General features: G+C 35.4%; 4 protein-coding genes across 11 annotated transcripts; 3 read left to right on the forward strand and 1 right to left on the reverse strand.

The window, feature by feature from the left end:
* Positions 1 to 22: 22 nt before the first annotated feature.
* Positions 23 to 12,720, reverse strand: LOC129575477 (sodium- and chloride-dependent GABA transporter ine). 8 transcript variants are annotated; one of them, XM_055459164.1, is made up of 11 exons: positions 11,588 to 12,720; positions 9,888 to 10,478; positions 8,633 to 8,909; positions 2,899 to 3,215; positions 2,640 to 2,769; positions 2,484 to 2,576; positions 1,890 to 2,386; positions 1,713 to 1,825; positions 775 to 1,116; positions 463 to 639; positions 23 to 348 (listed from the first exon to the last, which is right to left on the reverse strand). In XM_055459164.1, exons 2-11 carry the CDS (start codon positions 10,273 to 10,275, stop codon positions 124 to 126), a joined length of 2,559 nt encoding a protein of 852 aa, XP_055315139.1. In that variant the 5' UTR covers positions 10,276 to 10,478; positions 11,588 to 12,720; the 3' UTR covers positions 23 to 123. The 8 variants fall into 8 exon arrangements, with proteins under 8 accessions (XP_055315139.1, XP_055315140.1, XP_055315143.1 ...); XM_055459165.1 differs by having other exon boundaries at positions 9,888 to 10,475; positions 11,588 to 12,069; XM_055459168.1 differs by having other exon boundaries at positions 9,888 to 10,144; positions 11,588 to 12,063.
* LOC129575484 (adenosine 3'-phospho 5'-phosphosulfate transporter 2) lies at positions 12,721 to 14,988 on the forward strand. Its single transcript, XM_055459184.1, has 4 exons — positions 12,721 to 13,995; positions 14,065 to 14,291; positions 14,370 to 14,551; positions 14,681 to 14,988. Exons 1-4 carry the CDS (start codon positions 13,413 to 13,415, stop codon positions 14,853 to 14,855), a joined length of 1,167 nt encoding a protein of 388 aa, XP_055315159.1. The 5' UTR covers positions 12,721 to 13,412; the 3' UTR covers positions 14,856 to 14,988.
* A 153-nt stretch (positions 14,989 to 15,141) lies between these two features.
* LOC129575481 (bis(5'-adenosyl)-triphosphatase enpp4-like) lies at positions 15,142 to 16,857 on the forward strand. The gene is made up of 4 exons (XM_055459180.1): positions 15,142 to 15,532; positions 15,654 to 16,000; positions 16,113 to 16,545; positions 16,631 to 16,857. The coding sequence occupies exons 1-4, from the start codon at positions 15,292 to 15,294 to the stop codon at positions 16,855 to 16,857; spliced, it is 1,248 nt and encodes a 415-aa protein (XP_055315155.1). The 5' UTR covers positions 15,142 to 15,291.
* Positions 16,858 to 17,036: 179 nt separating this feature from the next.
* Positions 17,037 to 18,904, forward strand: LOC129575485 (nuclear pore glycoprotein p62). The gene is made up of 5 exons (XM_055459186.1): positions 17,037 to 17,415; positions 17,511 to 17,615; positions 17,680 to 17,919; positions 18,007 to 18,067; positions 18,139 to 18,904. Exons 1-5 carry the CDS (start codon positions 17,316 to 17,318, stop codon positions 18,743 to 18,745), a joined length of 1,113 nt encoding a protein of 370 aa, XP_055315161.1. The 5' UTR covers positions 17,037 to 17,315; the 3' UTR covers positions 18,746 to 18,904.
* Positions 18,905 to 19,606: the final 702 nt, after the last annotated feature.

Genomic DNA, 19,606 nt, shown 5'->3' on the forward strand with positions numbered 1-19,606 from the left:
GAGTTGAACAAAACAAGTACGGTTTTTGGTAACAACATGATTTTCTTTTAAATTCAGTACAACTAATGCATTTGAACATTCAACGAATATGTATTGTTTTTTTTTTCTTTCTATTTTTTTCTCCTAATTTTGTAACTGAGACTTCTTTTCGACGTCGTATTTTTGTGGATAAGCTGCTTTACGATTGGGTGGCGGTGCTTGTAACACGATACTGGGTTGCGTTTGTTGCGGATACATAGTGAGCATTTCTTGTACACTCTGCATGTCAGGCGAATCATGCTGATCACAATGATGTTCGCCACAAAATTTACATTCGTATATATTTGGTTGAATTGCGCTTCGTATTTTCTGCAATGTATGGGAAAAACAATAATAAATAAACACCGTTTTTTTTTTCTTTTAAACCACCAATCGCGGCAATTGTCCGTTTGCGGTTGAATGGAAATATGGAAGCGCGCTTACTTGAAATAGTGTATCGCCTTCGCCACGGATTATTGATATCACAGCAAATACTGGAATGCAGCCAAGTGAAGCTGCCGCAAAACTCCATCCGATTCCATGTGCCCAAGCGGGATACTTGTAGTGACCGTTATCATATGTTGGTGGTTCATAACTGAACAAACTAAATATCCCCAATGCCTGCACCAATCGAACGGAATAAATGTGTATCAACACAACCAATGAGTGAAAAAACAAAAATGAAACGTTTAGAGTTCGGTGCGTAAATTATTGCATTGAATATTTTCGAAATTTTCGACAGCAATTCATACTCACAAATAATAAAGATGGTCCGATGATGAGCCAACATGAACGGAAGTAGAGTGATGGCACTTTACCAGTCATTTGTTTGATGTTGCGCGAAAGTCGAGACACGCCGTAGAACCACGAAATTGCTATTATTTGGAAGAAGGCTAAAAACATTATCGATACAGAAGCTGCGTAGTGATCGATCAACTGGAAATAGTATATGCCACCCTGTATCAAATTCGGTAAACCGAAGAAAAATGACACTATGACCACAATCAAAACCAACAGCTCATGGTAAACCAGTTTTGATTTGATCCAATTCGGGAAACCATCTTGAATTGATGTAACTACCACTTCAACGATTGCAAACTATAAACGAAAGAGAGAGAAAAATGAACCGACAAAAATTCAATTGATCAAAAGTTAAGTCAATTCAATGGAAGTAGTAAACAAAATTGAGTATTTTCGAAAGAATGTTTTCGCAATAAAGATCAAAATTTGCTTGCAAAGAATTAAGCAGACTGAATGATACTATTGCATGCTGTGTATGATCAATTTTGAAGTTTTGTGAAATACGCCGAAATATAATTGAGAGAACATTCATTTTTCGTCACGTGTGGCTTTCACAGTAATATAATAAAAAAAAACTGCTCTTTTTTCGTTGCTTCCAATTTCAACAAGTTATATCATACGTTGCGTGCTCGTAAATTACATCGAATATTATAACATTTAAATTACACGAAATGTCAATGAAATCCATTAATCTTGTTGTTGTGATGGACTAGAAAATTTATTTGAATGACACTAAATTGAATAATGAAAGCCCAAGTTGCATATGGAAAGTACACACACGTCTTTTTTTTGCTTCTTCTTTTTTCATTCATGTGAAATTATTTTGTTGGGACATAAAGCATGGAGTCGGCATAAAGCATCAATTTATATATGTAAACGATCCCAAAATTTACCTGACTGTTTAAACCGAGACAGAGTAGCATGAAGAAGAATAGAACAGCCCACATTTGGCCCAATGGCATTTTGGACATTGCTTGTGGATAAACGACAAAAATCAAACCGGGTCCTGTAATGCAAGGGTAAACCAATAATAAAAGATGATTAAATAAAAATTTATGCGATCAAATTACCATCGCTAATGACATCTTCCACATTTGTATTTTGTTCCAGGGCAATGTTTCCGATGGTGGCGAATGCAAAGATGCCCACCAACAAACTGGTGATTCCATTGACAAACGATACGGCCAGCGTATCATGAAGGAAATTATTGTTGTATTTATTGTAACTGGCAAACGAAATCATCGAACCGAACGCAATACCAAGCGAATTGAAATTTTGAGCGGCCGCATTGATCCAAACATTTGCATTGGCGAGCGCCGACCAATTTGGTCGGAAGAAATATCGTAATCCAAACTGTGCTCCGTCCAATGTGACAGCACGCCCCAGAAAAATGATAATCAAAATGAAAGGTAGAGTCGCCGTAAAATATCGCACTTTTGCTGATGATTTTATTGATTTCCAAATGGCAAAGTACACCAAGATCCAAGCGCACATCAAACATGCCACCAAATCCCAACGCATTGCACCCGGATACTCTAAACCTTGACTCATTTGAAGAACTTTTCTCCTGAAATTTTCAGATCAGATTCACGTATAGATTTTAACGAATCCAATATGAACAGATTTTCAAATTCAGTCATCCACCGAAAATAAAATGAACTTACTCAAAAAATTCTTCGGATGGTGTTCGCGAATCAATTGGTCTAGTCATATTCATTTCTAATCGTGCGGGTATCCAACAATCCGGTGTTGCCCATCTAAACGAGAAATAGAATGATGCTCCTTAGCAAACAGATATTATTTTGAAGCATTATGATTACCTTTGTTTACAGTCTAGCCATGGTGTTTCGGGTCTGAATGCAGAAAAAAAGTAGTAGATAGCATATGCTATTATCACACTATAATATGTGGACATAATAAATGAAACCACAACACTAGCCATTCCAGCTCCTAATAACAAGCAAAAAAAAAACGTAAAAATTTTCAGAATTCAGTCAGAATTTGAATTTAAGAGCAATTTACTAAAGAAATCATCTATTGTTCTACGAATAAATGTCCAAATACATATGTTTTACAAACCCTTGAACAACGGACACAGCTGTCCGATCGCGCCAATCGGTCCCCTGCCCGTGTATTGGCCCACAGCCAATTCCATGAACAGCATCGGAATACCGCACACGAACAGTATTATAAAGTATGGTACTAAGAATACACCTCCGCCACTTTGATAGCACAAGTAGGGAAACCGCCAAACGTTTCCCAATCCAATCGAATAGCCGACACACGCCAGCACAAATTGCATCTTACTGGACCATTGTTGACGCTTTGGTTTCAAGTGACCAATATCCGATTCATCGTCAGCTATATTATCATCGCGATCATCAAATTCGGGCACACTGAACACAGAAATGTATACAAAAACATAATGAAAATAAACAACACATTATAATTAATCGCTCATCATATTATCCTAATGAATATCATGAGTTAATCACACAAGTGAGTTGCACTTAATCTTTCCACATCTTAGATCAAAATTGCATAATCGATCGCACTTATCGAGAAAAAAAAAAACTTACAGTTTGCCGACCTTATAGTAGACTGGAACACCGTTGGGCGTGCGAAAAACGCTTCCAACTTCAATCGAATTTTTCGTTTTCATGCTAACGTTCAACTAACATCGAAAATCGAATGAAAAAACAAAATAGAACAATCTCTCCAAATAATTTCACTTTCAAAATGCGATTTAAGGCAAATCAATCAATTGATGTGCTTGCTTACAAAACTCGATAGTTCTGACTGAGCTTCAGTTTGAAGACATAAATTATTATGACCATAACGAAAATGTTTTAACATATTCCAAATATAATTGCACACACAAGAATTTAGGAGTGATGAAATAGTATTATTTCGATTTTTCTTCTTCTTTGTGTTCGTCTGTCTCAACTCACAAATTGTGCGACTATCGTGTGAAATTGTACAATCGATCCATAGCATGGCTAATAAGAAAAGCTAACAACTCAAGTTGTTATTCAATTGATAGTACATGATGTGATATTTATTTAAAAAAATATATAGCGAAACAAAATTTTACCCAAATAATGATAAAACGCAAATAAAATATGTGTCGGTAAATACTGCGGTTCCAAAATAAACTTGACGTCGACAGTAAACACAAATATCTATCATTCAGTGTGAATTTTTCTTTTTCGTTCTACACTTACTGAATAAAATTCACGTCGGATTAAAACAATTCATCTCTTCGAGACAGAACGATCAGTCACCTCCATATGTATTGTAATGGCCGGCATTTGTTTTTTTGAATTTCAAGTATTTGCATTTAATTTGTCAACGAATTTTATTTGTTTGCTTTGTTTCAATGTATGCTCATGGCCGGCTTTGTACATGAAACAAATATTATTGCTATCGCCATTCAACAGGTGACCACAATCGATAATTAAAAACGAGATGTTTTCGCGATAAGAAAATATGCAATCGAACAGACATTTGAATGGGCAAGCGGAATAATGAAACGTAATTCTGTTTTCAAATGAAGTGCCTCTGAGAAAATTTTTCAGTAAAAAAGCCCCACAAAAATATTGTCTGATAAAAATTTGTATGAAAATCTTATTCAGACAATATTTTTGTGGGGCTTTTTTACTGAAAATTTTTCTCAGAGGCACTTCATTTAAAAACAGAATTACGTTTCATTATTCCGCTTGCCCATTCATTTCGAATACATTCATTGTACGAGAGCTTTATTTAGGTTTTTTTTCTTTCATTCTGTTCAGTATAGTTTACATTTATTTTTAAAAATCTCAACAGAAATTCAATATGCTTCTGAAAATAAAACGCGCGTGGAATTATCATGTGTTGTGGCAACAAAAAATCATCACTTTTACGATCGGAGATTCTCGGCTGCAAATCGAAATGCGTTTATTACTGTCGCAACAACCACGTAACCAGCTGAGAGCAATTCACCGCATGCACATTTAAAAACACATGAAAAACAATCAAGTGCATGGAAAATACGAGCCCACCACAAAGGTCAACTGCTGCACAAACTAGATTGGCGTGTGCAGAATGTCAATCTGTTCTGTAATGCGCGGCAGCTATTTGCCACACAACCACTGCAAACCAATGAACAGCGATCAACTAACTGCAATTAATACTAATAAATGCATTCTTTATCAAATGCACATTTCAGAGCTCATGGTTTCGATACCTCGACGCGGCGACAATGTCGTATGTGAATTCAAGTAGTTTGTTCCATAGTTTATTAGAGATTTGTCACTACAATTAAACGCTGTTCGTTAGCCACGGTTAACGCTGTTGCAATATTTCAAGATCATGGTAATCCGATTTCGTGCCATGTAGCAGCTAATTATACCTCTGATTGACAAAACTGCAATCGGGTTGCAATCAATGAAAAGAGACACTCTTGTCAAACTTCAGTTTATTGAAAATTGATGCTTTTGACTATTGACAAAAAAAAATTCATTTATTAAAAATGAAAACGTCATTTGTACACTAGGCAGTAGTAAAATAATGAGGTGAATTTTGCCAACATCAATTTCCTATGAAATTTAACCAATTTAAGGGAATGATATGCCACATTCAAAAGCAATAATACCTATTCCGTGGCAAGTAATTAAAAATCATTCGAACCAAGGAGTCAGTGAGATGCGGTTTTGTAATCGAAACACACACACAAACATACCAAAAAACTAACCGACATCCGGAAGTATACGGCATTTCGATTATTATTCAGTCAGCTGCAATTTTTATCAATTACTTCGTAAGTCACTTTAAATTAGCCGCGTTAAGAGCGCGAGTCATTGCAATTCTTTTTGATGATCAAACTAAATGATGGTAACATCAAATGACAATGCCTTATTTCTTATGCAATTGAACCTTAAAATCCCTAACTGCACCAGTCAGAACTTGATATATTGCTTGCACTACGGAAGTTATATTCATAAATTTATGTTGTTGATTTTTTATTTTGGTATTCCTTTGTGCTTGTGTGAAGAAGATCTTTTGTCAACATATACCCCTTTCCACTGTTCTCTCAGACCGCTTATTTGTTCTATATGATGGAAAGTAATACCAATGGTCACATATTCCAAAAAGAAGCGCAAACATTCTAATGAATTTCGGTTGTGAGAAAATCATATGATTTCATGGAGGTTGGCTACAAATGCAAACGTCATACATATGACAACAATTGTGATGGGTAGCATTAGCATTGTGCACACGGCTGGACATTTTTTGTTTGTCTCTCTGTGCTTAGTAGATCATCATGTTCGATAGATTGAACACAATCTCACACGCAAAAGTGTACACAACTTATAAGCACATTCTCTCATTTATTAGTGCTATTTGGATAAAGCTACTGCTACTGCTGCTGCTGCTATGAAATCATTTTTTTCAATTGAGGAAATCATTATGAGAACAAATGACCATTTTACATACAAAATAAAGCACAATGCATACACATTTACACATTTGCGGTCACACACAATTCGCAGCACGTCAGGCCAGAGATTAATGGTTCACGGTAACATATGACGAAATTGTGATGAACACTGAACCAAGGCAATAAAATAAATATATATACTTTATGCCTAATAATCTTAACAACTGCTCTTTTTTGTGTCCAAATGAAAGAAATCGGAAAAGCTGAAAGCGTTTACAGCGATAACCAAAAAAGAGCACTGTATCCATTTGATTATAGGAAGTAGAGTACCAATCAATTCGACGGAACCCATGAACGCGCTTTCAAAGGTCACATTTTAAATGACATCGCTTCAAAAGTGTGGTGAACTTGAACATAGCGACAAAAATTGAAATGCAATTCATGGGTTGACCTAATTTTAGATAAATCGCTCTATTTGAAAATGGATTGCATTGTGGTTTCACCAAAGCGTACCGTTCAATTTCGTTAGATGGGCCTTCTGAATGGCATTGTTTCGATCTCGATATCACACAAGCGATCGCTTCTATGTGAGATGTAAATTAATAGAAGCGATCTCTGGCCCAATGTTTGTATTAATTGTAAGTCGTTTAATTTAATAATAAAGCAGAGACAAAAAATGCATACTTGACTTATATTTTGCGTCGATAGGTTGTACTTTTTCATTTGTTGACACTTCGCACTTGCCTTATAACTCCCTTGATTCTTGTGCCATACTGCACTATTCGGCAAAAATATGTAGGTTAAATCGCACGCAACTGAATAAATTCCAAAAAATTATTTCATTTTCGTCGTTGGACGTGCATCATTTCATTGTGCACAACTATGTATGCTTCGAAGAATGTGGCAAACATTGACTTGGATCGTTGTACATTTTACGGTTAGACACAATAATATTTCCTTCCTATCATTAAATAGACAAATACGAGACATTTTGAACATCAATCGTTTTTACTTATATGCTCATTCCATTCGTTGTGCACTATGCCTACTACAGAGTCTATAACAACATATATACACACAATTGATTCGCATTTATTTTTATTTTTTTTTTGGAATGGTGATGCTTCGCATGTAAGTAATAATGGTGTATTCCGTTGATATTCAGCACGTACAAAAAACAACAACCTTTAATTTGTGTGTTTTCGTTTACGGAAATTATGGATCGTTTTGGCGAGAAAGAGGTGTTAGAAAATCATGAATATCCGCTCGTTGATTCACATTGATTTATTGCGATTTTTTGATACATGATTCATTAGAAAAATTTTCGGAATCGATGTAATATTTAGATATGGTCAACATTTTTGCTCGATTCTTTTTCCTGTAATTAATTTGTTTCATTTTATTTGAGTCTCTTTCCAACACAATACTTATATGAATTTGATTCACTTTCTGTTGACGCGACTGGTTTGAAGTGCGATTTTACTATACAATGAAATAGCGCCCAAATTGAATGTACACAATTTTGTGCACGAAAAGAAATACAAATCTTATCACAAGTACTTCAAACGGCTGCCAATAAATGATATCACTTTTCGAACGGTGTAATCACACGAAGAAAAGGAAAGTAGAATACCATGTCTTTGCATTCAATGTGTCTTTCAATAACCCGTGACATATTTCACGCTCTAAATCATTAAAAGATTAGTCACACTTTTTTTTTTAGAAACATTTACAGATTCAAATCAAAATTACCTAAAGAACCAAAAAGTTTTCCATTTAAATAAAATGGATTTCCACTTTGAATTCGGGAGTTTACTAGAAGAATGTCAATTATTTATGGAACCCTCCTCATTCGTTGATATCTATGAAAAACTTTAGTTGATGTTCCTTAATGCGAAGTTCAAGTATCTATCCAATGCAAAAGCAATCCGAAATGTCAAATAATCTCCAAGATTTTCTAGTCGTACAAGCAAATCATCACACGTTTTGTTGTACTTGTTTTTCGTGTAAATCGAGTCATGTGCGGCGTAGAAATTCACAATATTTTGTCAGCTGATGAATGTGTTTTGTGTCAAATGGAAATGGCGACATGATCATCAGACTAGAGTACTGTGTGTTATTTGCAGCGAATTTTGTATTTGTGTTGTAAATCAAGAATATAAGCCTCGCATCAGTCTTTTGTAATATTATTCTTATCGTTTGCATTTTTTCTTGTGCGTTATCTGCATAGCTAAGCTCTTTGTTGTGCTTTTGTGATTGAGCACAAATACCGCCTGACAATTTTTTTCTTCTTTTGTATGAATGCAATAAATATGAATGAATGGATGAATGGATGGATGGGGTCACGTTATTGAAAATATATGGCCTAACATTTTTTTTCAACACGATACTTACGCAGGTGGACTGACAATGCTCAATAGTTCGGCAGGTGTGTTTGGGACGCGTCGAATGATCATTTTGCGACCATCGGTCGATCCCATGCCGATTGATGCCAACGATCGTATCGATGTTGCATCCGAAAATAATTTGCCCGATCCATTGCAATCACCGAATACGAAGGAATTTGTTCGTGGCAACGATAATAATGTATGCAACGGTTGTGGTGATGTATACGATGTAGTTAGGTGTGTTGTTGGCATCAATGAGCCGTCTTTGGTTTCCACTTGGCTACCTGTGAAAAATCCAAATCAAAATTCAAGGATTATTTTCAACACGTCATTTGATGCAGATAACAAATTGCGCTTTTTTCACGTCAAACAAACGAACAAATTCTTCTCTATCGCGCTGGGGCAATTAAATTTATTACATACAGTGTGCGCACCTTCAGCACAAGATAAGGCACAAAATATTGTAAATTTTGTGAGAACGAGATCCAGTCGCGGTAACTTACAATCGTGTGCACAGAAAAAGAACTTCTCCCTTTATAAATTCATTGACTGATGAATAACGTTTACGTACATTCTTACTCTTTTTTTTTTTCATTTTATCTCACGTCATTGTGGCGACGTATAAAATTTTCATGTTTTCTCGCTCATTTTATAGCCGGCATTTCGAACAATACACAAGGTATATCACGTGTTAAATACCGAATAATATTTGAAATGTCTCATCATAATTTAGGTATGTATCGAATTATGGCTGTCTGACGGCCCAAATACTATTATTAGCCTTTTGTTGTAATTATCAACGAACAGAAACGCGCGGGCAGCGAAAACTCGTGGGAGAAACGCTTCACACCATGGAAAATGATTATGTTTTAATCCAAGTGACAAATAATAAAAATTAAAATACGATGCGGATCAGTGCTGACGGCTAAATTTTTTTAATTCCATCGCTGTGGTTAGCCATAAATCATAACACAAATTAGAACAATGCTAAAATTGGCACTTTACACCTGTGATTTCGTTTGAAACACCAAACGATAGAAAAACAACAAAGCTCATGAGCTGCTTAATGACCTTGATGAAAATCGCGTTTCCCATTACTATTCAAATCATTAGTGAAGAATGTATGATTTTTTGTTTCCTTCTCCTTCTCCATCTCCCTCTCAAAACGAAATAGCTTTTAATTCATGAAAACCGAGTTTGAGAAACAATAAAAATTCGCAATGAAATTTTAATGTGTCTAACATAATCGAGTGATTTCTCACCTGCAACCGTGGCTGGGATTCGAGATGATGACGATGATGGTAAAATTTTCACTTTCTTTCCGGAATTTAATGATGTTGTTGACTGTGACGATAAATACGATTTGCCAAGCAAGGTGTTCAGCAATGGTTTTTTACTCTCAAACTCATCGCTTCGGTCGTTGTCTTCATTTTTGTGTACACTAAACGTGTTGTGATCGCTCGTGCTCAGTTTCAGTGGCGGTAAATTCCATCGTTTGGCCGATTTTATATTTGGTGCACTATAAGTAATATCATCAAATGATTTCGCTTCGTTTGATCCAATTTCATTTGGAGCTAGTTGATAATGGGAGTTAATTGGTGTTGTGGACGTTGTATCCGAATTTGTAACGATTATCTTAATCGGATCCATTAGGATATTTACTTATACACACACAATTGACTTACACTCAAAACTTTATTTCACTTTTAACGAATTTATTTTTATGTGTGTACAACGACTAATCGTTAGCTTGACTGTTCTTCCATTTTATTTGATTTTTTTTTTTCTTTAATTTTTTTTAGTTCGGCCGTTGCATCTTAAGAACATTATATTCTGTGTGACATCCTGAACTTCTGAATGAAATAGAAAATACAACGACAACAGAGAAAAAAAAAATAAACATCGGAATTCAGTAAGGTATTGAAACAAATGAGTAAACTTGAAATAGATCTTAAAAACAGATAATAAGACGAGTGTGGAAACCTATTCAACGGTATGTAAATAGAAAACAAAACTCATTGCAAGGTGCAAACATAACAAAGAACCTGGAGTGAAGCTTTGAAAGAAGTTGCAAAATGATCGGCTGTTCGTTATTTATTTAGCGTTAAATTTGCACTCTGTTAAATACATTTCAGATTCAACGTATATAAACAGTTGGATTATATCTAAGTCGTTGCACAGCAAATGAACAAAAATCCATTCAAGATGTCATTTGATTTTGCGAGCCGTTGCAAACAATTACACAGTATTCATTGAATGGGTTTATTCCGTTTGAGAACGTACAATCTAGAAAAGTTGTCGCCTAAATTTGAAAATTATCGTCAAGCGGTTTTTTTTTTACTTGAAAAGTGTTCTTTTCTCCTTCAGTACATGTGAACTTTACATGATTTTTTCAATCAGTTACTTCGCACTCGGTTTTGCTGATAAACAAGAAATTTTCAAATCAACGTGTTTTTTTTTTCATATTTAATATGAAATTTTGTTATGATCCCTTATGATATTGTTTAAATTAGACGACTGCAGAACCTTCTCCTTCAATTACAGTCCGAGTCAGTAGAATGTCTCCAATTGCATTTTATTTATTGCAAGGAACTAGCACAACATACCGATATAATTGAATCATAACCAATGCAAACATCATAAACGAAGCAAATTCAATATCGCTTACGAGTCACAGTTCATTTTTTTTTTCCTGGACCATAAAATTGCACTCAAAACGCGATTAACAAACCAACAAAAAAGGCGTATGAATATGCAACGGTGACAATTGTTTGTCCAAGCCAATAAGTTTTTACTTGCAATAAAAATTATTAAGCTTGTGAGTCAAGTGTTATTTTACATAAATGTTTGCCAACGTTTTCATGTGCGATAGCTCATAAGTTCGTTCTTTAATGACCCACCATAAATACAATATCAATGAACGCCGACAATAAAAAAAAAAAAAATATTAAACGATCATTACCTAACGAGCCGTTAATTGAATAATTCGTTCGGTGCTCGTTCTTTTTTTGTTTTTTGTGGTTTTTTCTTTACACACAGTTCGAAAAAGCTTGTCAATACGATCAAATGCACACAATTTTCTCGATGTCGATGTGTTTCTTATTTTTGTTTTGTGTATTTTCGATGTGTGACACACAAAATTAACACTCAACCGATCTGATCTGTATTCTTTATTTTTTTTTTTTTTTTTTTACTTTGGTCAGAGTGTTGTATCAAAACGATGATTATTCATTTTGTTAGCATTGATCGAAAAGTTTCGCAAAAGTACATTGTCCGTCGGGGTTCATTCAAAGAAGTGAACAAAAAACAAAAAATAAAACAAAACAAAATAGCCAACAAAACACGATACTGATCAACACAACGGGCATATGTTAACTGATGCGATCATTTTTTGTATACATACTCCAAGTAAATATTTCAAAAGTCAAAAATTTGCGCTGACTGAAAAACCGACAAACCGCTCGCGCGCGTTTGCTCGCTCTCTCTCATATACTTACCTCATTCCAGTGTGTATTTATTGTGTCGATGTGTAAGTTTTTAAAAAAATTTCTGTGTTCTTTCCTTTCATTATTCGTAGAACGGAATATGAGCAGCAATGAAAACGGACGACACACAAAAGGCGCGAATGTGAGCGTGCGAGAGGGGGAGATAGAGAGAAAGCAGCATGTGCTCGCATGCGATAGAGAAAAAACAAACAGAAACAATGCAAACACTCTTGTGCTGATTAATGTCGTTTTTAGCATGCTTCAAATTGAAATTTCGATTTGACGAAACGAATATACGATGAATAGGGTCAGAAATATTGTGCACTGAATGATAACGTTAGCTAGATGTGTTGAACACACATATAGTTGAATTCGTTGCGTTTCGAACGTTTTTTTTTTTTCTTCTTCGAGTCGACGTGTTTTTTTTATTTATTGCCCCGCGCCACTTACAGTACCTTTGTCATTGCGATGTGGAGGAGTCTGGGTGTGTATGTGTATTCGTGTGTGTGTGAGAGAGTGAGAAATACCCGCAAACAAATCATAATATGAACTTGAACAATATCTGTTTCTCACATTGATTTCACTTGTATATGCCATTTCACAAGATCTTACTCTGTTTGTTCTGTGTCATATTGTGGCTGACGCGACAGCAGGGATTTCGTACTTTTTTTTTTCATTTAATTAAGCATGTCATGCATCTTCCAATCGAAACAAATAACCCAAACATATTCATTGTTATGATTCAACCACAGCATTAATCACACTTTTTTCACGTCGAAAAAATGTGACACTTTAATAAGCGTATGGGCTTATCAGCATATAGCAATTTGGCACAAATTTAGGTTTATTTATCAATTATTCAAAAGAAAACTACAAATAAGATATCAGACGTATTCAAATTCATATTTCAAGACAATTCTAAGCCATGCTCATGCAATTTCGATATGAACGACACACTTGTAATTTTTTATTTGAATCGCGCGCCATTCTAACATTCTAAAGTAGACATTTCGAAATATGCTTTGTCCGTACATGTGTAATAGTTTCGAAATGTCATTCTATATTTGACGGAAAGTATACTCGTTGGTTGTGTTTAATCAGTGTTGTTCTTCTTTTTTGCTTTCGTGTGATATCAATAAAAATTGTGTTATCAGTTTTGACCAACCAAAAAAAAAAACAAATAGTAAAAAAAAATTATGTTATAAGTATTCCATATAAGTGTTCAATTGAAAGCAAATCCTAAACTCGACCCGATAAACCTAGTGCTAAACCACTAATTCAAATTGGTTTGGTGCATTTAGAATGATACATAACAATGAAAAAGATACGCTTCCATTGTACAGCAACACGACCAATTCAATTAGCAACGATGATGTTAGACCGAAAACAAAATCAGCGAATAGCTCGACCGCGGCAAAAGGAATGCACATCTTATGCTTTGATCTGAGCAAATACAATGCACAAACACAATTCATATTGTGTTGCATCGGTGTTTTTGTTTTGTACATTTTATATGGATATTTCCAAGAGTTGATTTTCTCACTTGATGGATTTAAACCGTACGGATGGTTTCTGACGCTTATCCAATTCGGATACTATACGATTTTTGGTTACTTCGAACGCCGAATTCAGAATCCCGAACAATGTGGCGTGAGAAAAATTCCAATGCGCACATATGCCCTTCTCGCATTACTCACGCTCGGTACTATGGGACTGTCTAACTCTAGTTTAGGCTATTTAAATTATCCAACTCAGGTGATATTCAAGTGTTGTAAGTTGGTGCCAGTTCTGATTGGTAGCATTCTGATACAGAAAAAGAGCCATGGTCCATTGGACTTTATGGCTGCCATCGCCATGTGCATCGGCTTGGCGACATTTACTCTAGGTATTACTTTTAATATACATCTTCCTTTAATGTTGCCTATAACAATCCATTTGATTTCTATATTTTTAGTGGATTCAACCATATCGCCCAATTTCAATATGATCGGTGTGATAATGATATCAACGGCTTTGCTCTTCGATGCTGTGATTGGGAATGTGCAAGAGAAGGCGATGCGTGAGCACAAAGCAAACAACGTGGAAGTTGTTCTTTACTCCTATGGAATTGGCTTCATTTATTTGTTGATTGTTTTAACATTGACCGGTGATTTATTTCCAAGTTTACGATTTTGTGCCACTGTAAGCCTCAATTAATGGAATCAATTTTATTTTTGCATTATTAATTAATTTAAACAAATTTCTGTTTGTTTATTACAGTATCCAATACAAACCTATGGATATGCATTTCTCTTCAGTTTATCCGGTTATTTGGGGATTCAATTCGTATTGACATTGGTTCGAACAAGCGGTGCGACACTCGCTGCCACCGTTACCACTGCACGAAAAGCTGTCACTATTGCACTATCATTTTTATTCTTCAGCAAACCATTTAGTGTACAGTAAGTTGATAGTTTTACTCAAACAATCATTATTTCTATGCAATTCACCGAGGAAATTCTTCACCGTCTTAATTTTTTATTTACAATGAATTTTAATAATAATTGCGTTTAATTTTTTTTTTTCTTCAGATACATCTGGGCCGGTTTGCTTGTTGTTCTAGGCATTTATTTAAACATATTTAGTAAGCGTAACAAATTGACAATGAAGGAACTTATCGCTAAAATAAGGATTTATCTAAAATTTCCGAAAAAAGCGCGACACGTGTATGAGCGTCATCAGAAAGATGCCATGTTCGAAGTATAAAATGTTAAGAATATGCTTAGCCACAAATAATTGTAAATAAAGTATTAGATTTTATTATTATTGGCAAAGTTTTAGGATTAATTACAGGCGCAAATAAAACGAAATTTTTTCAATTGAATCCAAAGTCAATAAATGAATTTGATATTGAATTTGATCATTCAGCAAACAAACGCAAACTTCTCTTCCAAAACATGGTGATGAAACATGAACGCAAACAATTCGATCGCAAATATGCTTAGGCAAAATTGTCAGAATAATGCACATATTTGTTTTATAGTTCTCGTGCATGTAGCAAGCTAGTTGTTATATAAACGGTTGATCGTTCATAAGGCGTTGCAAGCAGTTGGATGATATTCATTCGGCGATATCAGTTCTGTTATATCAAAGCGATTTTCTTTATCTGAAGTTATAGCAAAAAGTGTATCCAAGAGCAATAATGAATTTCACGCAAATCGCCTTCTACTGGATGTTCGCAAACCTGTGTGGACGCATTGTTGATGGACTTCTATCATCTCGCAAACTAATTTTAATTTCATTCGACGCATTCAAACCAACTTATTTGGATAAACAAATCACACCATTTATGGAGATGTTCTACAAAAACGGAGTTCGGGCTACTCGTATGAACAACACGTTTCCAACGAAGACATTCGTCAATCATTTCAGCATTGCAACGGGTTCGACCACAATTAATTCAAAACTAAACGTTTGATCGAACGTTTTTAAAAACTGTTTTTCAAAATTAACATTGGTAAATTTTATTGTTGAGTATATATTTAGAATTCCGAATATTCATAGGTTTGAATCCACAAAATCATGGTGTTACCGGCAACGAGGTGTATGATCGTGACAAAGGATTCATCAAGTATTCCTATCCATTGTTTCACTATAATGAAAGTGTGGTTCCAATTTGGCGATTGAACGAAGATCAGAATGGTCGCACTGGGGTGATGATGTGGCCCGGCAGTGATTTTGCATATCAAGGGAAAAAATGTGCGTTTGAAATGTCACTCGATAAAAAGTTTTCCCTTGAAGATAGAACTGACGTGATGATGAAATGGCTGAAAAATGGAGCTAATTTTGTTATGTTTTATGTCGAGGAACCTGATGAACAGGGCCATCGATATGGTCCAGATTCGCAACGGGTATTTTAGTTGTTTCATAATCTTCTCTACCGATTTTTGCTCGTTTATTTTTTCCCATAGAAATTTAAAAATATTTTGATTATAAATTGGTGTTATGAAAATGTTGCTTCAGGAATTGGATATGGTTAAAAGATTAGATGCATTCGTCGTTTATCTGGAGCAATCGCTTTTGATGGAAGGTCTTGATACTATAACCGATATTATAATTCTTTCTGATCATGGAATGTTGACTGTGACGCCACGAAATTTCATTGATTTATATGCATGGATCAATGCAAACAAGTGCAAAACGTACGGCACATCGCCGGTTCTTCAAGTCATTTGCAGTGATGGTAAAGCCAATGAGGCATGTAAAAATTTAACGGAAGGAGCTAAGACCGTGGGAAATACATTCAATGCGTACACGGATGAACAATTACTTGATAGATGGTTTGTTCGAAATCAGCAAAGATTCGGACCATGTGTTGTAGTTGCTGAACCAGGGTATGCTTTCCAAGATATGTTTGATCTCGCTGAGTGGTTTTTCAATGAAAGTGGTATCAAAAGTAATTGTTTTATTTTAAACATTAGCTCGAACCAGTTCATACTATTTACAGAAAAAAAATGAAAAACATTTGTTTCTAATTACAGTTTCAATGAATAGTCCATATGGAGTACATGGATACGATAACTGGGAGCCTTCGATGAAGCCATTTTTCATAGCAAAAGGGCCGAGCTTCAAAAGCGGAGTTACAATCGACGATGAATTTTCGAACATTGACTTGTATTACCTTTTCTGTAAACTTCTGGGCATCAAATCGATCCAAGTGGATGGCGTTAATCGACACGATATTTGGCAAAAGATGCTCACCGTCTAACAGAAACACATGAACTTAACGGATGGCAAACGATTTTAAAATTCATCTTCTAGTAGATAATGCAGTGATGGAATAAAAAATTGGATTTTTGGTTAAATTTTAAAGAAACAAAGTAATTTTTCAATGTCACAGTCGAAAAAATTGTCTTCTCTTGTTTTCATAATAAAAAAAGAGACAAAAAATTAACTATTTTCACTTATCATGTAATTTTAATTGTGCGTTTTCTGTTTCCTCCCCATCCCAACAACAATTTCGAATCGTCGGTGTGTAGATTTGCCACTTTTCGAAATGCCATTCAACTGACAGTTGGACATACAGATAAACAAAGCGCGTAAACTACATATTGTCTGTCTTAAAGTGCAACTCTCGATTTGACACATAACCTCGAAAAAGTACGTGAAGCTCATTTGTTTTTAGAAACATTATCAATATTTAATAGAGAAAGCAATATAAAAAACATGAATCCGACGGGCGGTGGTTTCTCATTTGGTGGTGGTGGTGGTGGTGGGTTATCTTTTGGTGGCACACCAACATTCGGTGCCACGGCATCAAGCGCTGGTATGTACATTTTCTGAAAACAAAATTCACTGGTTTTTCCGACAATTTCCAAGTGAAAATGATTCGAATGTTCTACGTTTCAATCGCATTGTTAGCACCGGCAACGAGCAGCACTTTGACGTTTGGCGCAGCTGCATCAGCCACACCAATTGCCTCGGCTGCAGCACCAACTGCCGTTTACGGAGCATTTCCAACGTTCGGTAATGTCTTTGTTTGCATTCAAATTCAAGCGCATCGCTTACTTATCAATAATTCAATTCATAGGTGCTGCTACATCGACTCCAAGTGCATCTTTGTCGTTCGGAACTCCTGCAACAACCACTGCAACTCTTTCATTTGGCGCACCAGCAGCAACATCGGCTGCCACATCTGCTCCAGCATTCGGAGCATCGAACACATTATCATTTGGAACACCAGCAGCGGCAAAGCCAGCTCTACCCACATTCGGCGCTTCAATTCAATCGTCAAATGCTTCAACTGCATCACTTCCAACTATTCCAGCTGGTATGACTTCAAATTGAATTTTAACTAATGTTTTATTTTGTTGTGAACGAATTTGCTTATTGATTTGGATTTGCTCTCAATTTATAGTGGCCAGTACAGCAACCACAAATCTTGCCGGTCCAGCCATTGGTTTCAGTTCAAGCACAACGTAAGTTGAAGATGAAGTTTACGCTTGTTAAATGGCGCGTCTAATACAAGTGTTTGAATTCTCAATTCCAGAACAACACAGTCGACAGCGGTTGGCGGAAATCAAATGACATTCTCTCAAATTGAAGAAATGATCAACAAATACACATCGGAATTGGAGGAACAAGAAAAAGTATTCATCAATCAGGCGACACAAGTGAATTCATGGGATAATCTGCTCAACAAGAACAGCAAAAAGATTGTCGAACTGAGCAATGCTGTTGAAAAGGTTAAAAGTGAACAGAAATGCCTAGAGGATGAGTTGAAATTTATCGAAACGCAACACACCGAATTGGAAGAATTCATTGCACCATTGAAGAAAGACGTCGACAAAATACCACATAGCGATTTGGAAAAGGCGCAAACATATTCATTGGCCGAAAATTTGGACACACAATTGCGTCAAATGTCTGAGGACCTGAAAGAAGTGATTGAACATCTGAATGAAGTAAGCAAATTGCAAAACTCCGACGATCCAATCGTTCAAATCGGACGCATATTGAATGCTCACATGACATCGCTTCAATGGATCGAACTATCCACGTCGAATATCAACTCGAAATTGGAAGATATCAACAAAATGTACGATACGCTACGGCGTGACACCGAACGAAGCCTACGACTCACTTACTGCGATTGACCTTTGTCATTGTAACAAAAATACAACCACTTTGTTTAATTAAATTTTAGAATACTTTGTCGAATATGCTGTACAGTGTACACGAAGGAAAAAAATGGCGTGGAGTGACAGCAATTGACATTTAAAATTAAAAGAACGAAATAAATTCTTCAAAAACGACGAGAATTTGGTCTTTTTCTTTCAAAATAAGTAAATAAGCGCGCATATCGGAGGATTTAAAAGTTGAAAATTTATTGATTTATATTCAATTTATAATTTTAATAAATATTTCAATAGAATTTGAAAAAAGTTAAATTCACACAAGCAATAATTATGTAATGTAGAAGAATTTTGAATTTCCATAAACTTTTAGTTTACATCATCGTTTACAATATCGTTTATTTTGGGGATAATCTCAGATAAATTTACAAAAAAAAATCTATTTTTGGTTCACATGTTTTTCAAAATGAAGGTTGGCAAAATTCTCGTTTAATTTTTTCGGCCGATTTCCTAATGTTTTCCTATCAGTCTACGGCTTTGTCACGAATTTCTATTGATCTAGCAACTGTCTACTATCACGGATTTTTTAATGATTGAAATCCTTAAATTTTCACGAATAATTTTGCACTGTTAGTAAAACTTTGTATTGTTTTTCATAAACTAGCCTCCCGTCTGAGCGAATTTATTGTGGTGTTCACCGAATGCACATAATTCATGTGCACGCTTTGATACTTTAAATATATTGGAAATTACACATGTGGAGACATAAAGACATTCGACAGCTTGTATATGCACGTGCTTTCGAGAACTTATTGTACAACCAAGTCAATCACAGACAATGCTAAAAAATCTGAATGCTCAATATTAATCTAGATTTTCCAA

The sequence above is a fragment of the Sitodiplosis mosellana genome, unplaced genomic scaffold (genome assembly GCF_009176505.1).
Source record: "Sitodiplosis mosellana isolate CC-2019 unplaced genomic scaffold, AAFC_SMos_1.0 Smas_scaffold_6167, whole genome shotgun sequence".
NCBI classification, from domain to species: domain Eukaryota; kingdom Metazoa; phylum Arthropoda; class Insecta; order Diptera; family Cecidomyiidae; genus Sitodiplosis; species Sitodiplosis mosellana.

Excerpts from the sequence above, each read along its gene's own strand:
- LOC129575485 (XM_055459186.1), top strand. The coding sequence starts at position 17,316 with ATGAATCCGACGGGCGGTGGTTTCTCATTTGGTGGTGGTGGTGGTGGT. Across the intron at positions 17,616-17,679 it reads CGGAGCATTTCCAACGTTCG|GTGCTGCTACATCGACTCCA; the intron begins GTAATGTCTTTG and ends TTCAATTCATAG. Across the intron at positions 18,068-18,138 it reads GGTTTCAGTTCAAGCACAAC|AACAACACAGTCGACAGCGG; the intron begins GTAAGTTGAAGA and ends TCTCAATTCCAG.
- LOC129575477 (XM_055459164.1), bottom strand. The coding sequence starts at position 10,275 with ATGGATCCGATTAAGATAATCGTTACAAATTCGGATACAACGTCCACA. Across the intron at positions 2,577-2,639 it reads TGGCTAGACTGTAAACAAAG|ATGGGCAACACCGGATTGTT; the intron begins GTAATCATAATG and ends TTTCTCGTTTAG. Across the intron at positions 1,117-1,712 it reads GTCTCGGTTTAAACAGTCAG|TTTGCAATCGTTGAAGTGGT; the intron begins GTAAATTTTGGG and ends TTTCGTTTATAG.
- LOC129575484 (XM_055459184.1), top strand. The coding sequence starts at position 13,413 with ATGATACATAACAATGAAAAAGATACGCTTCCATTGTACAGCAACACG. Across the intron at positions 13,996-14,064 it reads CTTGGCGACATTTACTCTAG|TGGATTCAACCATATCGCCC; the intron begins GTATTACTTTTA and ends CTATATTTTTAG. Across the intron at positions 14,552-14,680 it reads AGCAAACCATTTAGTGTACA|ATACATCTGGGCCGGTTTGC; the intron begins GTAAGTTGATAG and ends TTTTTTCTTCAG.
- LOC129575481 (XM_055459180.1), top strand. The coding sequence starts at position 15,292 with ATGAATTTCACGCAAATCGCCTTCTACTGGATGTTCGCAAACCTGTGT. Across the intron at positions 16,001-16,112 it reads ATGGTCCAGATTCGCAACGG|GAATTGGATATGGTTAAAAG; the intron begins GTATTTTAGTTG and ends ATGTTGCTTCAG. Across the intron at positions 16,546-16,630 it reads CAATGAAAGTGGTATCAAAA|TTTCAATGAATAGTCCATAT; the intron begins GTAATTGTTTTA and ends TTCTAATTACAG.